Below are 18,365 nucleotides of genomic sequence, written 5' to 3' on the forward strand. Positions count from 1 at the left end.
TTTATTTTTGTATTTGCCTTTTAGCGTGTTTCAGCATGTTTACTATGATGCATCTGGTTGTAGATTTTTTCCATTTATCTTCTGAGTTTACTGAACCTCTTGAATGTATAGGTTAATGCTTTTCATAAAATTTGGGAGGTTTTTAGTCATTATCTCTTAAAATATTTTTCTTTCTCTGTCTCTCCTGTCCTGCTAATTCTATTATGTATAAGTTGGTGCACTTAATTGTGTCCCATGTTTCTCTGAGGCTTTATTTTTCTTCATTTTTTTTCTCTTTGTTCTTCAGAATGCACTCTCTATCAATCTATTTTCAAGTTTATCAGTTGTTATTTTTGCTAGTTCAAATCTGCTGTTCAGTCCTACTACTGAATTTTTCTGTTCACTTGTACCTTTCAACTCCAGAATTTCCATTTGGTTCTTTTTGTAATTTCTATTTGGTGAGACATTGTCATCATAGCTTCCTTTACTTCTTTAAGCATAGTGTCTATCAGTTCTTTAAGCATATTTATAATGGTTGTTTTGAGCTCTTGGTCTGTTCAATCCAACATCTGTGCTTTCTCACAGGAAATTTTTGCCTTTTTTTCCCTGTGACTGAGCCACACTTTGTTTCTTTGCAAATGTCATGATATTTTGCTGAGAACTGGACACTTTAGGTAATATGTTGTAGCACTTCTGAGTACTAATGACTGATTTCTCTCTCCCTTCTCCAGTTTTTGTTGTTTGCTTATTTATTTAGTGACTTGGCTAGACTATTTTTGTGAGGCTTATTTCCCCTACATTGTGAAGACTTTGGTGTTGTTTCTCAGAAGGCACAGTATTCAGTATGCATACAGTCAATCTCGGATGGCAGTAATTTTGGCAGGGTTCTCTTTGACTAGCTCCCTCATCTCTCTGTTAAGCTGCCTGTCTCTGTTGATATCATATATAGCTATTACACTGCCAAATCACAGCTGGGTAATTGCTCTATTATTTTATTGTTTTTAAACCTTAGCATCCACCAGATGCTCTATTATTTTTGACAGTCCCCTGGGACATATATTGTACAGTATTCTGATCTAATTTAATTTGATAAAGGGTAATTTTTGAGGCTAGTCTTTGAGGTTTAAATCCCAGGAAGACTCTTGTTAGGAGTCTCTTTCCTTAGTTCTCATTGGTGAATTAGCTTACCTATGGCCTAGTTTGTTGCCCCTAATTAAGAGGTGCTATCAATTACTTCCTCTCATTTTATTATCATCAAATTTCCCATTGGTTTTGAGAGCACGCTTAGGCTTGAACTTTCCCACAGTTTCATATGAGGCTAGTCACTTTGGGGAGGGCTTTGAAGCTCTCTATTCCTGTAGACTGACTTTCTTTCCCGGTCAAAACCTTGAGCCACTAGTCTGGGCCCTGGGCAAAGGTGGTATCCTCTGGTCTTCTCGGCTTATAATTTCTAGCATATAACTTCTGCCCTATGAGCAAGATGGGGTAAGGGCAATCAGGGACTCAGTATTTATTGTACTGAGGTCTATGCCTGGGGTAGAACTTCTGTCCTGTGAGTGGGGGATGGACAGAAGGGAGACTCTGACCTCTTGGTAACACTTTCTAGGAATTTGGTCTCTTCAACTTGTAGTTGGAGGGGATGAGAAATGCTGGTAACCTGGAAGGGGAGAGGAATTAAGTGAGTTGTGGTTCAAGTGCCACAGACTCTCATTGTTTCTACCAAGTTTCAGTAGATTTTTTTGAACAAATATTTCTTCATTTGCTATATGCCCTTAGGACAATTTCCAGAGACTTTACATGGTTGTTTTAAAAATAGCTTTCACCAATTGTTTTTCCACTCAGGAACAGGTCCATGATGCTCCTCAGGCTGCCAGCTGGAAGTCTATCCTGTACATCGTATTTTTCAAAAGTTCATTTCCAAATTGTTTGCTGTTATTTATATACAAATACAATTAATTGTCTACTGACACGCATTCTTCAATCTTGCTAAATTCACTTATTATTTTTTGTAGTTTCCTTTGGGGTTTTTCACATACACCACCATCAAGTAAAGAGAGTTTTAACATTTTCTTTCTAATCTTTAGACATATTTTTTTTAATCTTGCTTTTTGTCCTTACTAGGTTATCAACTACAATGTTGAATAAAAATGATGACAGTCCATCAGAGAAATGCAAATCAAAACCACATTGAGATACCATCTCACACCAGTTAGAATGGCGATTATTAAAAAAATCGGGAAACAACAGATGCTGGAGAGGATGTGGAGAAATAGGAACACTTTTACACTGTTGGTGGGAATGTAAATTAATTCAACCATTGTGAAAGACAGTGTGGCGATTCCTCAAGGACCTAAAAATAGAAATCCCATTTGACCCAGCAATCCCATTACTGGGTATATATCCAAAGGATTATAAATCATTCTACTACAAGGACACGTGCACACGAATGTTCATTGCAGCACTGTTTACAATAGCAAAGACCTGGAACCAACCCAAATGCCCAGCGATGATAGACTGGATAGGGAAAATGTGGTACATATACACCATGGAATATTACGCAGCCATCAAAAACGATGAGTTCACGTCCTTTGTAGGAACATGGATGAACCTGGAAACCATCATTCTCAGCAAACTGACACAAGAGCAGAAAATCAAACACCGCATATTCTCACTCATAGGCGGGTGTTGAACAATGAGAACACATGGACACAGGGAGGGGAGCACTACACACTGGGGTCCGTTGGGGGGAAATGGGGGACGGGCGGGGGGGTGGGGAGGAGGGAAGAGATAGCATGGGGAGAAATGACAGATACAGGTGAGGGGACGGAAGGCAGCAAACCACACTGCCATGTGTGTACCTATGCAACAATCTTGCATGTTCATCACATGTACCCCAAAACCTAAAATGCAATTAAAAAAAAAAATGATGACAGTCAACATCCTCCCCAGTTACTGATTCTAGAAAAACAAAAATTCAGTATTTCACAATTAAGTATGATACTACAGATTTTTCATTGTACGATTTATTCTATTAAGGAAATAGTCTTCTATTCTTGTTTTGTTAAGGATTTTTATTTTAAAATATATAATTTTGCCAAATATTTTTACATGTATTGAGATGATTGTATTATTTTCTCCTTTCTTATGTTAATCAGTATTTTACATCCATTGATCTTCAAATTTTAAACTTTCATTCCTGGGATAAATCCACCTTGGTTATGATGCTTTATCTTTCTTTTATATGTCTGTTTTCCATTTGCTAATATTTTATTTCTGATTTTTGCCTGTGGTTCCATAAACGAGGCAGGCCTGTATTTTTATTTTATTGTCTTTGTCAAGTTTTAGTTATCAACATTGTGCTGGTTTCAGACAAACAGTTGGAAAGATTTCCTTCTTATATTCCCTGGAAGAACTTGCATAATATTGGTGTTACTTCTTCCTTAAATGTTTGATAGAGTTAGCAAGTGCAGTCATCTAGGGCTTGTAGTTTTCTTTGTTGTGGGTATTTAATTTTGAATTCAAAATTTTTAATGATAGGAGTTACTTATATTTTTCAATGTCTTTAGTGTCAGTTTTGGTAAGTTTTGTCTTTCAAGGAATTGCTTAATTTCATCTAAATTGTCAATTTCTGGGAATCGAGTTAATAATATTACTTTATTATCTTTAATGTCTGTAGAATCCATAGTAATGCTTCTTTTTTTTCACTCCTAGTATTAATTACTTATGTTTCCTCTTTCTGGATCAGTAGTGTTAGGGTTTTATATAATATTTTTGAAGAACTGTTTTGGGGTTTTGTTGATCTACTCTGGTTTGCCCTCTATTTCATTCATTTTCGATGATTATTATTTCCTTTCTTCTCTACTTTGGGTGGGTTTCATTGCTCTTACTTTTTAGTGTCTTAATCAAGAGTTTTAGGTCATGAAATTGAGACTAAAAGAAAAACTAACATAGCATCTCTGAATTTTCCTCTAAGCACTGCTTCAGCAGCAGCTCATAAATTTTGATATGTTGTGTTTATATTTTCACTCAGTTAAAAATATTTTAAAATTTCCTTTGTGATTTCTTTTTAAAGCCATCGGCTATTTAGAGATGTTTGATTTTCAAGCATTAGGAAATTTTATACATATTATTGATTCCCAATTTAATTCCTTTTGTGGCCAGAGAACACATTCTACTTAATTTCAATTATTTGTAATTTATTATAACTTGTTTTATGGCCCAGTCTATCCTTGTGAATGTTACATGTTTACACGAAGAATTTGTATTTTCAATTGCATTGTGTAGGTCTGTATATAATTAGATCAATTTGATTAAGAGAGTTGCTTAAGTGTTTTATAACCTTACCAACTTTTGGTATTTGTTCTGTCAGTTACTAAAGAGAAATGATGAATTTCCAGCAATGATGGCAGAATTGTCTATTTCTTAGCTTTGCTGGTTTTTGCTTCATATATTTTGAATATTTATTAGGTTTGTGCAAGTATATAGGATTTTTATATCATTCTGGTAATTTATTAATTTGAACAATTTATCTCCTTGTCTTGAAGTCTCCTTCATCTAATATTAATATAGCCATATCAGCTTTCTTGTGGTGTTTTCATGGAATTCTTTTCCCTTTCTTTTACTTTGAACCTATTAATTTTTTACTAATTAACATGCATCTTTTATAAACAGCATATACACTGTTCTTGGTATTTGTTTCTTTTTAGTCCTGTCTCAGAAGCTCTTTTTCTTTTTTGGAATGTTTATTCTATTTACATTTAATATAATCTTTGGTGGGGTTAAGTTTATATCTGTCATCTTTCTATTTGTTTTCAATTTGTCCTCTCAGTTCTTTTTTCTACTGTTCCTCATTTCCATCTTTTGAGAAAATAAAATATATTTAGTATTTCATTTTATCATCTCTTTGGCTTTTTGGTGATACCTCTCTATTTTATTTTCTTTAATGGGTGTTCTAGGGACTATAATGTGCATATATTTATTAGATTACAGTCTATCTTTAATTATTCTTACATCACTTCTCCTATGTTGATAAAAACAACAGTATAATTCTGTATACTTCTTTTCTATACTTTGTGTTACTGTTGTCATACATTTTACTACATGTTATAAATCCCATAATACATTGTTACTTCTTAAAGAGTAACAAAGAATTTAAGGAAAGATAAAGTATCTTTTTATATTTGCCCACATATTTATTACTTCCAGTGCTCTTCATTCTCACCTATATTCCTAATTTTCCATCAGTTTCTTTCTTCTGTTTTAAAAATTTTCTTTACTATTTCTTATAGTACAGATCTGTTAATTTATTTGCTTTCATTTTTGAGTGATATTTTTGCTAGATATAGAATTCTGGATTGACAATTATTTTTCCCCTAGCGCTTAAAAGATGTCATTATATTGTCTATGGCTTCAATTATTTCTGAAGAAAAAAAAATCACTCATTATTCATATTGTTCCCTTTGTGTATGTGTGTATGTTTCAGTATTGCTTTTACAATTTTCTTTTTTATATTGGTTTTAGTGGTTTGACTATGAAGTCTTTCTTTTTTTTATTTTTATTTTTTGAGGGTAGCATTTTTAAATATATATATTTTATTGCATTTTAGGTTTGGGGGTACATGTGAAGAACATGCAGGATTGTTGCATAGCTACATACATGGCAGTGTGGTTTGCTGCCTTCCTTCCCATCACGTATATCTGGCATTTCTCCCCATGTTATCCCTCCCAACTCTCCCCGTCCCCCACCACTGACCCTCCCTAGTTCCCCCCTACCACAGACCTCAGTATGTGATGTTCCCTGTGTCCATGTGTTCTCCTTGTTCAACACCCACCTATAAGTGAGAACATGTGGTGTTTGATTTTCTGTTCTTGTGTGAGTTTGCTGAGAATGATGGTTTTCAGGTTCATCCATGTCCCTACAAAGGACACGAACTCATCATTTTGGAGGGCTGCATAATATTCCATGGTGTATATGTACCACATTTTCCCTGTCCAGTCTATCATTGATGGGCATTTGGGCTGGTTCCAGGTCTTTGCTATTGTAAACAGTTCTGCAATGAACATTTGCATGTGTCCTTATAACAGAATGCTTTATAATCCTTTGGATATATGCCCAGTAATGGGATTGCTGGGTCAAATGGAATTTCTATTTCTAGGTCCTTGAGGAATTGCCACACTGTCTTCCACAATGGTTGAACTAATTTACACTCTCATCAACGGTGGAAAAGTGTTCCTATTTCTCCACATCCTCTCCAGCATCTGTTGTCTCCAGATTTTTTAATGATCACCATTCTAACTGGTGTGAGATGGTATCACAATGTAGTTTTGATTTGCATTTCTCTTTTTTCTTTTTTTTTTTTTTTTTTTTTGAGATGGAGTGTTGCTCTATAGCCAGGCTGGAGTGCAGTGGCGCAATCTTGGCTCACTGCAACCTCCAACTCCTGGGTTCAAGCGATTCTTCCACCTCAGCCTCCCGAGTAGCTGGGACCACAGGCACGTGCCACCACACCTGGCTAATTTTCTGTATTTTTAGTAGAGACGGGGTTTCACTATGTTGTCCAGGATGGTTTTGATCTCTTGACCTCATGATCCCCGCTCCTGGGCCTCCCAAAATGCTGAGATTACAGGCGTGAGCCACCGCACCCGGTCTGATTTGCATTTCTCTAATGACCAGTGATGATGAGCATTTCTTCATATGTTTGTCAGCCTCATATTATGTCTTCTTTTGAAAAGTGTCTGTTCATATCCTTTGCCCACTTTTGAATGAGTTGGTTTTTTTCTTGTAAATCTCTTTTTGATTCTTTGTAGATTCTGGATATCTTTGTCAGATGGGTAGATTGCAAAAATTTTCTCCCATTCTGTTCGTTGCTGGTTCACTCTAATGATTGTTACTTTTGCTGTGCAGAGTTAATTAAGCTCTGGAGTTTAATTAGATCCCATTGTATTTTGGCTTTTGTTGCCAATGCTTTTGGTGTTTTAGTCATGATGTCCTTCCCTATGCCTACATCCTGAATGGTTTTGTTTAGGTTTTCTTCTAAGGTTTTTATGGTGTTAGGTCTTATGTTTAAGTCTTTAATTCATCTGGAGTTAATTTTAGTGTAAGGTGTCAGGAACAGGTGCAGTTTCTACTTTCTGCACGTGGCTAGCCAGTTAACTGTGGTTTTCTTTATACTTTTTTTTTTTTTTTTTTTGAGATGGGGTCTCTTTTGCCCAGGCTGGAGTGCAGTGGTGCAATCACGGCTCACTGCAACCTCTGCCTCCTGGCTCAACTGATCCTCCAACTTCAGCCTCCCAAGTAGCTGGGACCACAGGCGCATGCCCCACTAATATTTTGTATTTTTGGTACAGACAGTGTTTCACCATGTTGGCCTAGCTGGTCTTGAATTCCTTATCTCAAGTGATCCACCTGCCTCAGCCTCCCAAAGTGCTGGGATTACAGGCATGAGGGTGTTTGAGCTTCTTGAATCTTTCAGTTGATGTTTTTCATCAAATTCAGAAAAAAATTTCAGCCAAAGTCACTGATGTTCATTTAGCTTAACTGTTTTTGTTTTTGTTTTTAAATAAAACTCCATGCTTCTATTTGGATCTTTTCTAATGATCTGTATTCAAGTTAACTGATAGTTACTACTGCTGTGCAATATATTGTTAAAGCAATCCTATGAACTCCTGTTTTTGGAAGGAATGCCTTTTTATTAAAAAAGCCCAATTTAGGTTCCTTGGTACTAAGTATAAAAGGTGCCTTGACACTTCCATAAAGACATTTAAATGTTACTGTCTCTGAAAAAACAGTTTTAGAATATGAAACCTTCACCCTCAAGGTTTCTATGAATGTGAAACACCTTAAGAAGGAAAAACATCACCAACTTAATTATTTCTATGAAATATTTCCTTGTTTGCTTTTCCTATTGCTAGTGGGAAAAGATAACAACACTGTTTTCAAAAAATGACAATGATAGATGATTTCATGAAACTTGCTTTTGATTTTTTGTCTACTTAATACCTCAATTCATAGATCAAAGATGAGTATAGGGTTATATATTATACTTCCATGTTGGTTGTGACAAGATTTACTAGGAGAGCAAATACAATTGAAAAGATGCTGTTGGTGATTATTACCCTACACTGACTTCACAGTGGTTCTTGTAATTAGGAGAAGCAGCCAAAACACACTTAACTTTACATATGTAATCAATACATATATACAATGGTAAAAAACACACAACATGAGATCTACCTTCTAAACAAATTTTTATGAGTACATTGCAGTATTGTTTACCATATTCGCACTGTTGTATAGCAGATATTTAGAACCTGTTCATCTTGTATAACTCAAACTACGTGTCCATTGAACAGCAGCTCTCTATTTTTCCCTTTCTACTGTTTTAGATTTATGCCATGTAAGTGGAGTCATATAGTATTTGTCCTTCTGTGACTGGTTTATTTCATCTAGTGTAATGTCCTGAAGCTCATCATGCAGTATATGACAAGATTTTCTTCTTAAAGGCTAATATTCCATTATATGTATGTACCATATTTTCTTTATTCATTCATCTGTCTGCAGATATTTAGGTTATGTAGAAGCTTTTAGTTTGATGCAGTATCACTTACGTAAGTTTGCCTTTATTGCCTGTGCCTTTGATGTCATATTCAAGAATTTGTTGCTGAGACCAATGTTAGGAAGGTTTTCACCTGTATTTTCTTCTGGAAGTTTTACAGTTTTAGGTCTTACATTTAAGTTTTTAAAGCATTTTGGCTTTATTATCATGTACTGTGTAAAATAATACAAATAGCCAACAGTTATATTAAAATAACATTACTAATCAACATCGCTAATCATCAGGGAAATGCAGAATGAAACTACAATGAAATATCACCTCATACCTTTTTTGATGGCCATTATAAAAAACAAAACAAACAGAAACAGAAAATAACAAGTGTTTTTGATGAAGATGTGGAGAAATTTGCATCGTTGTGCACTGTTGGTGGGAATGTAAAATGGTACCGCTGTTATGGAAAACAGCATTGAGGTTCATCAAAAAATAAAAAATAGAACTACCATCAGCAATCCTACTTGTGGTTATTTATCCAAAAGAATTGAAAACAAGATTCTCAAAGAAATATTAGCACTCTTATGTTCAATGCAGCATTATTCATAATAGCTAAGAAACCACCACAAACTTTTAATTTTACATATTTTAAGTTCTATAATTCCCATTTGGTTCTTTTTCAGAGTTTCAGTTTCTCTCCTAAAATTCCCTAACGTATTTACTCAGCCAAGCCATCTTTTCCTACATATTCTTTTTGGTGGGGGGCACAGAGAGGGGGTTGTGGAGTCTCCCTCTGTCACCTGGGCTGGAGTGCAGTGGTGGGATCTCAGCTCACTGCAACCTCCACCTCCTGGGTTCAAGTGATTCTCCTGCCTCAGCCTCCCAGGTAGCTGGGACTACAGGTGTGTACCACCACACCAGGCTAATTTTTGTATTTTTAGTAGAAATAGGTTTTTGCTACATTGGTCAGGCTGGTCTGGACCTCCTGACCTCAGGTGATCTGCCCACCCTGGTCTCCCAAAGTGCTGGGACTACAGGCATGAGCCACTGTGCCTGGGCGTCTTTTCCTATTTTACAGTTCTTGGCTGCTCATTCCAGTTTGGGTTATCTATGGATCTGCTTCAATTGACTTCCCCCCCCACCCCACTCAATTACGAGTCACAATTTTCTGCTTCTCTGCATGTTTTCTAATTTCTGATGGTATGCTATTTGTACAACCCAGTAGTGAAAACTAAAGAATAATTCACATATGTGTATATTATCACTATTATCAGTGATATCACACATACACACATATATATGGAATCATTTAGATTCTACAAAGCATTTAACTAAGCTGGGGCTGGGCTATAGCTTTAATAATTAAATTACAGCATCCCAATTTTGTCACTGCACAAATACTAATAAGGTCAGTCATCAGTCCCTTGGCAAAGGGGGTGTGAAAGATTCAGTGCTGGACGGAGAGGCAAATAGAGATTTTCACAGTCCAATTTTAAACAATAGTGGAATTTAATCCACAGAGTAGAAGAAAATATTTGCAAAGTATATATCTAGAGTGAATAATCGGGAGCAAAATGACTAGGTAATGTGGCAAGTGTATGTTTAATTCTTTAAGAACCTGTCAAATGATTACAGCACTGTACATTCCTAGAGTAGTGTGGGAAAGTTCTACTTCTTCTACATTCTTTCCAACACTTGGTATGATTAATCTTTTTAATTTTGGCCATTCTAATATATGTATCATCATATCTCCTTGTAGTTTTAATTTGCATTTCCTTAATTTTATGTAGTGTTGAGTATCTTTTTATGTGTTTATTAATCATCTGTATGGCATCTCTAGTGAACTGTTTATATGTTTTGCCAATTTATTATTGGGTTGTTTTCTTATTATTGAGTTTTTAGAATTTTTATATATTCTAGATGTAAGTTCTTTATCAGATATATGCTTTGCAAATGTTTTCTTCTACTCTATGGATTATATTTGTATTCTCATGAGTGACTTTCAAGAATCAGAAATTTTTACTTTTAAGTGAGTTTGATGTGTCCATATGTTCTTTTATGGGATATCTTCTTGGTTTCTTATCTAAGAAATCTTCGCCTAACCTAATATGAAAAAAATCCTCATTCCTTTTTAGATTTATAGTTTTAGATTTTAAATTTAGGCTCATGATCAATTGAGAGCTAATTTTGAAAAATTTGGTATAAAGGATGGATCAAAAAAATTTTTACAGAAGAACATCCAATTGTTTAAGCACAATTTTAGAAAAAATAATTCTTTCTTCAGTGAATTGCCTTTGCACCTTTGTTAAAAGTCAGTTGCCCATATATGTGTGGGTCTAGTTCTAGAGTATTGATTTCCATTGATATATTTATCTTTCTACCAATACTAAACTGTCTTAATAATTCTAGTTTTTAAATAAATCTTAAAATCAGGTAGTGATTCTTTTTAAAAAAATTTTTTACTTTAGGTTTAGAAGAACATGTGCAAGATTGTTACATAGGTAAACTGCATGTTGTGGGAGTTTGGTGTACAGATTATTTAGTCACCCAATAATAAGTATAGTACCTGATAGGTATTTTTTAAATCCTCTCCCTGCTCTCATACTCCACTCACAAGTAGGCCCCAGTGTCTTTTGTTCACTTCTTTATGTCCAAGTGACATAGGACCTGGCAAAGATTTCATGATGAAGATGCCAAAAGCAGTCACAACGAAAACAAAAATTGACAAATGGGACCTAATCAAACTAAAGAGCTTATGCACAGCTATAGAAACTATCGACAGAGTATACAGACAACCTTCAGGATGGGAGAAAATATTTTCAAATTATGCATCCAAGGTTTAATACTCAGAATCTATAAGTATTTAAACAAATTTGTAAGCAAAAAACAATCGACTCCATTAAAAAGTGGGCAAAAGACATACACGCAGCCAACAAGCATATGAAAAAATGCTCAAGATCTCCAATCATTAGAGAAATGCAAATCAAAACCACAATGAGATACCATCTCACACCAGTCAGAATGTCCATTATTACAAAGTCAAAAAATGATGGATGTTGGAGAGACTGTGGAGAAGAGAATGCTTACACACTGTTGGTAAGAGTGTGTATTAGTTCAGCCATTGTGGAAATCAGTGTGGCGATTTGTCAAAGAACTTAAAACAGATTTATCATTTACCCAAGAATCCCACTATTGTGTATATATCCAAAGAAATATAATTTGTGGCTTACCATAAAAATAATGCATGCGTATGTTTACTGCAGCACTATTCACAATAGTGAAAACATGGAATCAACCTAAATGCCCACCAAAAGTAGACTGGATAAAGAAAATGTGGTACATATACAACATGGAACACTACACAGCCATAAAAAAGAAGAAATTATGTCATTTGCAGTAACATGGATAGAGTTGGAGGCCATTATTATCAGTTAACTAATGCAAGAACAGATTCTTCTTCTTAAAAGCTGTTTTGGCTACTCTAAATCCTTTGAACTTCTGTATGAACTTTAGAATCAGTTTGTTATTTCCTACCAGAACATCTGCTGGATTTTTATTGGGATCTGGCATTAAAACTACAAATCGATTTGGAATGAAATGGCATCTTAATAAAAATTGAGTTTTGTGAGACATAAACTTGGTATAACTATTTAAGTCTTCCTAACTTTTCTCAGCAATGTTTTCTGGTTTTCCATGTGTAGGTCTTTCATATCTGTTGTCTCATTTACGGCTAAGTACTTCTTATTTTTGATGCTATTTTAAATGGTATTTTTAAATTTCAATTTCAGATTGTTATATGTATATAGAAATACGATGAAGTTTTGTATGTTAACTTTCTATCCTGCACATTGTTAAACACACATTTTTAGTTCTAGTAGCTGTTTTTGGCAGATTTCAGTAAGTTTTCTTCATAGACAATCATGTTTTCCATGAATAAAGACTATTTACCTTCTTCTTCCTTTCCAATCTAGATAACTTTTATTTTTCTTACTTGACAACACTGTCTAGAATTTCCAATACAATGTTAAACAGAAGTGGATGTGAGGTATAAACTTTTTCTAGTTGGGTAAGAGGGAATGGCACTATTTCCTTTATTTGAGTGTTGGGCATTGTTTCCTTTAATCCTTTCAGATGGCGCTTTACCTGTTCCTGGGTGGCTGCATCATATGTATACGTTGATCAGCATTTTGCTGTAGGAGGAAACACTGTAGATCTCTGAAATTCTTTTGTAAGCTGTAGATGCTTTGGTTTCTCTGGTTCCTCATCTTCATCTCCCAGCTCAAAAAGCTGAGTGTTTTCCTCCTGGCCTTCCCCTCATTTTGCTACAGTCTAGAAATTCTCTTAGGATAGTAAATAGGTATGGTTGTTAGGTTTCCCATCTGTCTCATCACTTTTTTTTCATTGTTTGATGTCCTATGTCTTAAAAACCATCATTTTCATTTATTTTGTCTATTTTGAGGTGTGCGTGTGTGGTTTTCAGGCAGGAGGTTAAATCTGGTACCTTTTACTCTATCCTTTTATCTTGGTTGGTAGTGAGAATTCAAAGCTTTGACTATTGCTTTCTTATCTTGCAAAACTTCACTTAAATGTTTCTGTGTTGGATAGTCCTTTTCTCTGACAACACTTTAAAAATAGGTCCACCTTATCTCATTTTCCCCTATCATAGCAGTGCCACTTTTTCAATTATCTATAAATTTACTTATCTGTATATTATCTGTTGTAAATGAAATGAAAAGACCATAATTGTTTCACTCATGGTGTTTCACTAGGCAAATGCACTTAATGCCTAGAGAAATGTTTGACACAAGAGATGCTCAATAAAATATTCTTTGAATGAATGGATTTTTCCCATTTATTGTTTACCATAATTTTTACTGATTGTTGTTTCTAGAAGCATCCCTTATTTATTATTAATTTTTGGTTTACTTCTCCATCTTAACTTTCTGTTCATTTCAAAATACTTATTTGCCTTTCTTGGCTAGTTCTCTTATCATCCCCTTTTCTTTTATTTCTTCTTTATTTTTCAGGTATTTTTAGGATCTGTTATCATCCCCTATCCTCTGAAAAGAAAGGGAACATAGGCCTGAGACTCTCCAAAGGATCCTTTGTTGCATAACTCGAAACTGATGTACAAACAAGTCTTTCTGACAATGCTCTATATTAAGCCTACTTTTCAAACTTCCCATGATTCATATGGCATGATATCAGTTTTTAACTAGCAAAATTTCTGTGTTGATCACAAGTAGAACTGTTACTAGGCAATGAGGCAGCAGCCTGAGTTTTAGTAGATTGCTTATGATTCTGGGAGTTATTCAACCTCTCTGTGGTGTGGGTTGGTTCATCTTTTGTAATAATTATAATAACTAACATTTATAGAATCACTTTTGTTAACATTAACCCAGAAAAGTTCTACAACTCTCTAAGGGAGGTAGAAATTGCAATTTTAAGAAAGAAACTTAGAGTGATTAAATGCCTTGTTTAAGATTATAAATGTATTAAGTAGTTAATAAATGGAAAAGGTAAAACAATGTAAATCTTCTGATCAGATGTCTACTGTTCTTTTCAAAGCATTTTTCTGCTTCTAAAAATCATAATCTATAAAATGTGAAAGTTTCTTTCAACTAAATAATTTTATCATTCTATGATGTAAAAGTTTTCCAGGTTGGTAATTTAAAGATTTGGGGAGGTCAGCTCCTTGGAGCCCAAACTATCTCATAAGGTGACCAGTAAACGAGTCACTGATATAATTTCATTGATAGTGTGCAAAAACTGAGGTGTCTCTTGATTATAGAATAATGGACTTGGTTTCCAATGTACCTGAAACTTTTAAAAAAGACACTTAGAGATCCAAGATTATACAGTGAAAACACTATGGAATAACTTTAGTATCAGATAGGCATAAGTTTTGGTCCCACTTATTCTGTGTGACTTTGAGAGACTAATTTCATTTTTTTCAACCTCAATTTTCTCACGTGTAGAGAAATATACTAATATATATCAATCTGCCTCAAAGGTTATAATCACTATTAGATAATATAACAGTGAGTCAAACTGACTAGCAGAGTAGAATAGGTAACCAATGGAACTGGGTTCTATCCCAAATATGAACAATGCATATATGCTTTTCTGAAAGTTAGGAAACAATTAATGAAAAGGCTGGTCTCTATTATAACAAAGTGAGATTATAGAAATATATCAGATTATATTATCCAATAGTTAAACTTCAAGCCAAATTTTCATAAAATGTATTTTGAAAAGCAATGGTAGGATAAACATTTGAGTGATTAAAGAATCACTCCTGGCCAGGTACAGTGGCTCATGCTTGTAATTCCAGTACTTTGGGAGGCCAAGGTCGGGGGATCACTTGAGGTTAGGAGTTCAAGACCAGCCTTGGCAACATGGTAAAACCCTGTCTCTACTAAAAATACAAAAAAAAAAAAAAAAAAAAAATAGCCGGCAATATTGGTCATTCAGAGAAGACTTTTAGGAAATCTGATTTTAAATCCTTGGGCTTGTCTGATCCCCTATAGAGCCTATTGGTAGAGACATGGAGGATTTCTTTAAGTCCTTCTACAGACTTGATTTTACTTCTGACTTAAAATGTTAGGTCTCTACTTAGAAACTGTGATTTCTTTTGGAAAATCCTGGTAAACCTAGTACCCAGTTCTTTTCTCACTTGTCAGATTTGAAAAGTTTCCCTGGCTGTTCATGTGAGAGAAAAAAGCCTGCTGCCATGCTCTATCCTACTGACATTATCATTTGCTTACTGATCTTATGACTTGTGCTAGACGCAGAGAACATGAAGAATTTTAGATATGGTCTTGAGAGTCTTGTCATGCATTTGGAAAGGTAGAGTATAAGTATAAAAGTTAAGAGTCCATACTGATGAATTTAGGCTAAATGAATTAGGCTAAATGGTTCAGGCAAGCCTGTACTGTGTATAAGCCTGGACACTGGAAGCATTTAAATAAAGGAATTGGTACAACAGCGCTCTGATGGCGGTAGGAAAGGCTTATATAGAAAGTAAACTTTTAGCAGGGCATTTCCAGAGAGGGAATGATATGAGTAAGAAATAATAGTAGTAAGATACAAAAATTTGGCTTAAGAGGAGAATAGCAGAAAATCCATTTGAATATGTTGATAGAAATTATACTTTAGTATATCCTGAATGAAGGGATTTTTTACGGAAATATAAAGAATATAAGAAAATATATTATTGAGATTTCTCAGAACTTTTAAAAACTTTAAATCATGGCTGGCACTATAGAATCCTGATGAACTAAAAGCCTGTTTCTGCTCCTGATCCTCAGTTTCCAATTTAGTTTCTTAACATAAAAGAATTACAAGTTTATTATAGAAAAATCCAAATATACTGTAAAGCTAAAAGAAGTCTATAAAATCCACGAGTTCATGTTCCAGAAACTTTTTAATCTCTACACACACACACACACACGGTAGGATACCTTACCTTCAGAAGGCTAAACTGGAATTCATAAGTCTGAATATGTGTGTTAAACCACTCTCAGACTATTTACAGAAAAGTTTTGGCTGAAATCCTTTATGTGGTGCAGAGGATGGGTGGGTGTAAAAGAATGGCATAGAGCAGGAATCAGCAAACTTTTAATGTAAAGAACAGGATAGTAAACATTTTAGGCCTTATAGGCCATATAGTCTCTGTTGCAGCTACTCAACTCTGCCATTGTAGTGTGAAAGCATTTATGGACAATATGTAAATGAATGATTGTGATTATGTTCCAATAAAACTTTATTACAGAAACTGAAATTTCATAAAATTTTCAGATATCAAGAAATATCAAAGTATCAAGTAAGTTTCTGTTTTAGGAGCAGCAGAAGCCAACATAGATGCCAATGTTCTCATACAAGGCAACAGGTAGAGAGACAGTGAGATGGATTCCCAAAAGGGGGTGCTCTGCTAGAGCAGAAAATTGGAGAATATTTAGGAACAAAAATTACTCAACTTCTGAGCACTCCCAGGAACATTTTAAGGATTTCACAGAGACTGATTTATGTAAGCTAGGTGCATAAACCACAAAGTTTTAGGTTTTATTACTGATAAGATTCCATTTGTATATGTGAACTGGTGAGGTCTGAAGAACTTCAGGTTACAAACAACATACATGTGTGAATGTGTGTATATAATGTATATTTTATATAATTATAAAGCCATTTTGTATATATTGCTAAACAGCCTGCTTTTTAACAGACTATATTAACATTTGATAAACACTTTTTTCACATCAATAAATATCTACCCATAACATCATTAGTGTCATCTCTACTTCTAGTCACACACACTCTCACTCTTTATCCTTTCTATACCAGTTTTTATAATTACTTATTATAAACATCTTCAGCTCTGTGTTTGCTACCATGGTAAATGTTGATCTTACTTGTTTACTTTTGACCTTAATTATCCTACTTTATAATGTTTGGGTGCCTTAAATCACCATATAAACACGTGTTTGTATATTTTAATAAAAACCATCAGAAATTAGGAATACTTAGTTATCTTCAAGGAATATAATTATTTAAAAGAAACACATATTGTGACCCTGGTTAGAATAGTATTATAAAATGGCCAAAGCATAAGGTTTCCAAAATAAGAAAGCATTGACTTATTACTGATACCAGTATCAGTAATAAGTTTTATGATTTACAAGGACATCATAGCTCTTCCTCCTCAAAATAAAACAGTGACTCTTGGACTAGTGGGACATGGTCCGTATGGTTTGAAATAAACACTGAAACAATGGGTATGACTGAATGGGTACAGGACAATAATGGATTGAAATAGTTCTATAATAATTTTTATTAAAATTATCAGGTTGCACATCATAACAAAACAAAAATTTGCATGCATGTTAAATGTGTTTTAAGAAACACATTACTGAGCACTGATGTATGGATTTAACTCAGGAATTATGATTTAAAAATGCTATTTGCCTAACCTTTACATAACTTACTCTGATAGGAAGTACGGATCCGTTTCGTTAAATCAGGATAAAAGTTAGACAGGCCACGCATGCAAAAGTTGTCTTTGGAACATGCCAGAACACCAGCATCAGCAGCAGGCAGAAGAAAGAGAAAAAAAATCTAAAGTGAAAGGAAGTGATATCATACCAGAATCTAGAACAGCCAAGATGAAGAAGTTGCAGCAAGATTAGGTAATCAAATTAGAGAGGAGATATTGATAAAGTAAATCAATTAAAAAGAGGTGAAAGATGAATGATGAGAATGCTGGAGTAATTTTAATATTTATTTAAAGATCTTATATCTTATTTAAATGTCTTATAAAAGTATGTGGCAAATTTTCCTTATATGTTTTTACAAAATATACTTATTTGGTTTATAAATAATATGTATAAATTATTTCATTAATATAAAAATGAATGTCTTTAATCCTTCAACAATTAAAAAGAAAGCTAAAGATTTCAGTCTTTACTACTTCATTGTTATAAAGTGAGCTCTTATTGTGTCATCTTGTACATTAACAAAAACCGAGTTAACAACTTCATCACAGCTTTTCATAATTTTAAAGTCATCAATATTCTAAGCTCTGGCAGTAACTGTTAAGGTTCAAGAGGTTTAAATTAAATTAGACAACAATTGTATTAAATTTGTCAAAATGTATACTTTTTTTGCGCTGCTGTGTATATCCAGCAAGTAATTTAGATATTGTCATAGTATTCACAGATTTTCTGATTATATTGGTGCTTTTAGCATTGCAAACTGAACACCTGAAATATGGTTATTATGACTGAGGCACTAATTTTTAAATTATAAATAAGCTACTGCTTCCTAAAACCTTTCTAGCCTAGAG

General features: G+C 34.2%; 1 protein-coding gene across 7 annotated transcripts in view; it reads right to left on the reverse strand.

The window, feature by feature from the left end:
* Positions 1-18,365, reverse strand: part of STXBP5L (syntaxin binding protein 5L) — a 413,694-nt gene that overhangs the window by 103,309 nt on the left and 292,020 nt on the right. For 5 of the 7 annotated variants that reach the window (XM_074404291.1, XM_074404290.1, XM_074404292.1 and 2 more), the window contains exon 20: positions 17,509-17,580. The exons of the other annotated variants lie outside the window; for them this stretch is intronic. In XM_074404291.1, coding sequence (XP_074260392.1) covers positions 17,509-17,580 — 72 coding nt within the window. The remainder of the gene's footprint in view (positions 1-17,508; positions 17,581-18,365) is intronic. 7 annotated transcript variants of the gene reach the window in all.

Source organism: Saimiri boliviensis, chromosome 8 (assembly GCF_048565385.1).
Source record: "Saimiri boliviensis isolate mSaiBol1 chromosome 8, mSaiBol1.pri, whole genome shotgun sequence".
NCBI classification, from domain to species: domain Eukaryota; kingdom Metazoa; phylum Chordata; class Mammalia; order Primates; family Cebidae; genus Saimiri; species Saimiri boliviensis.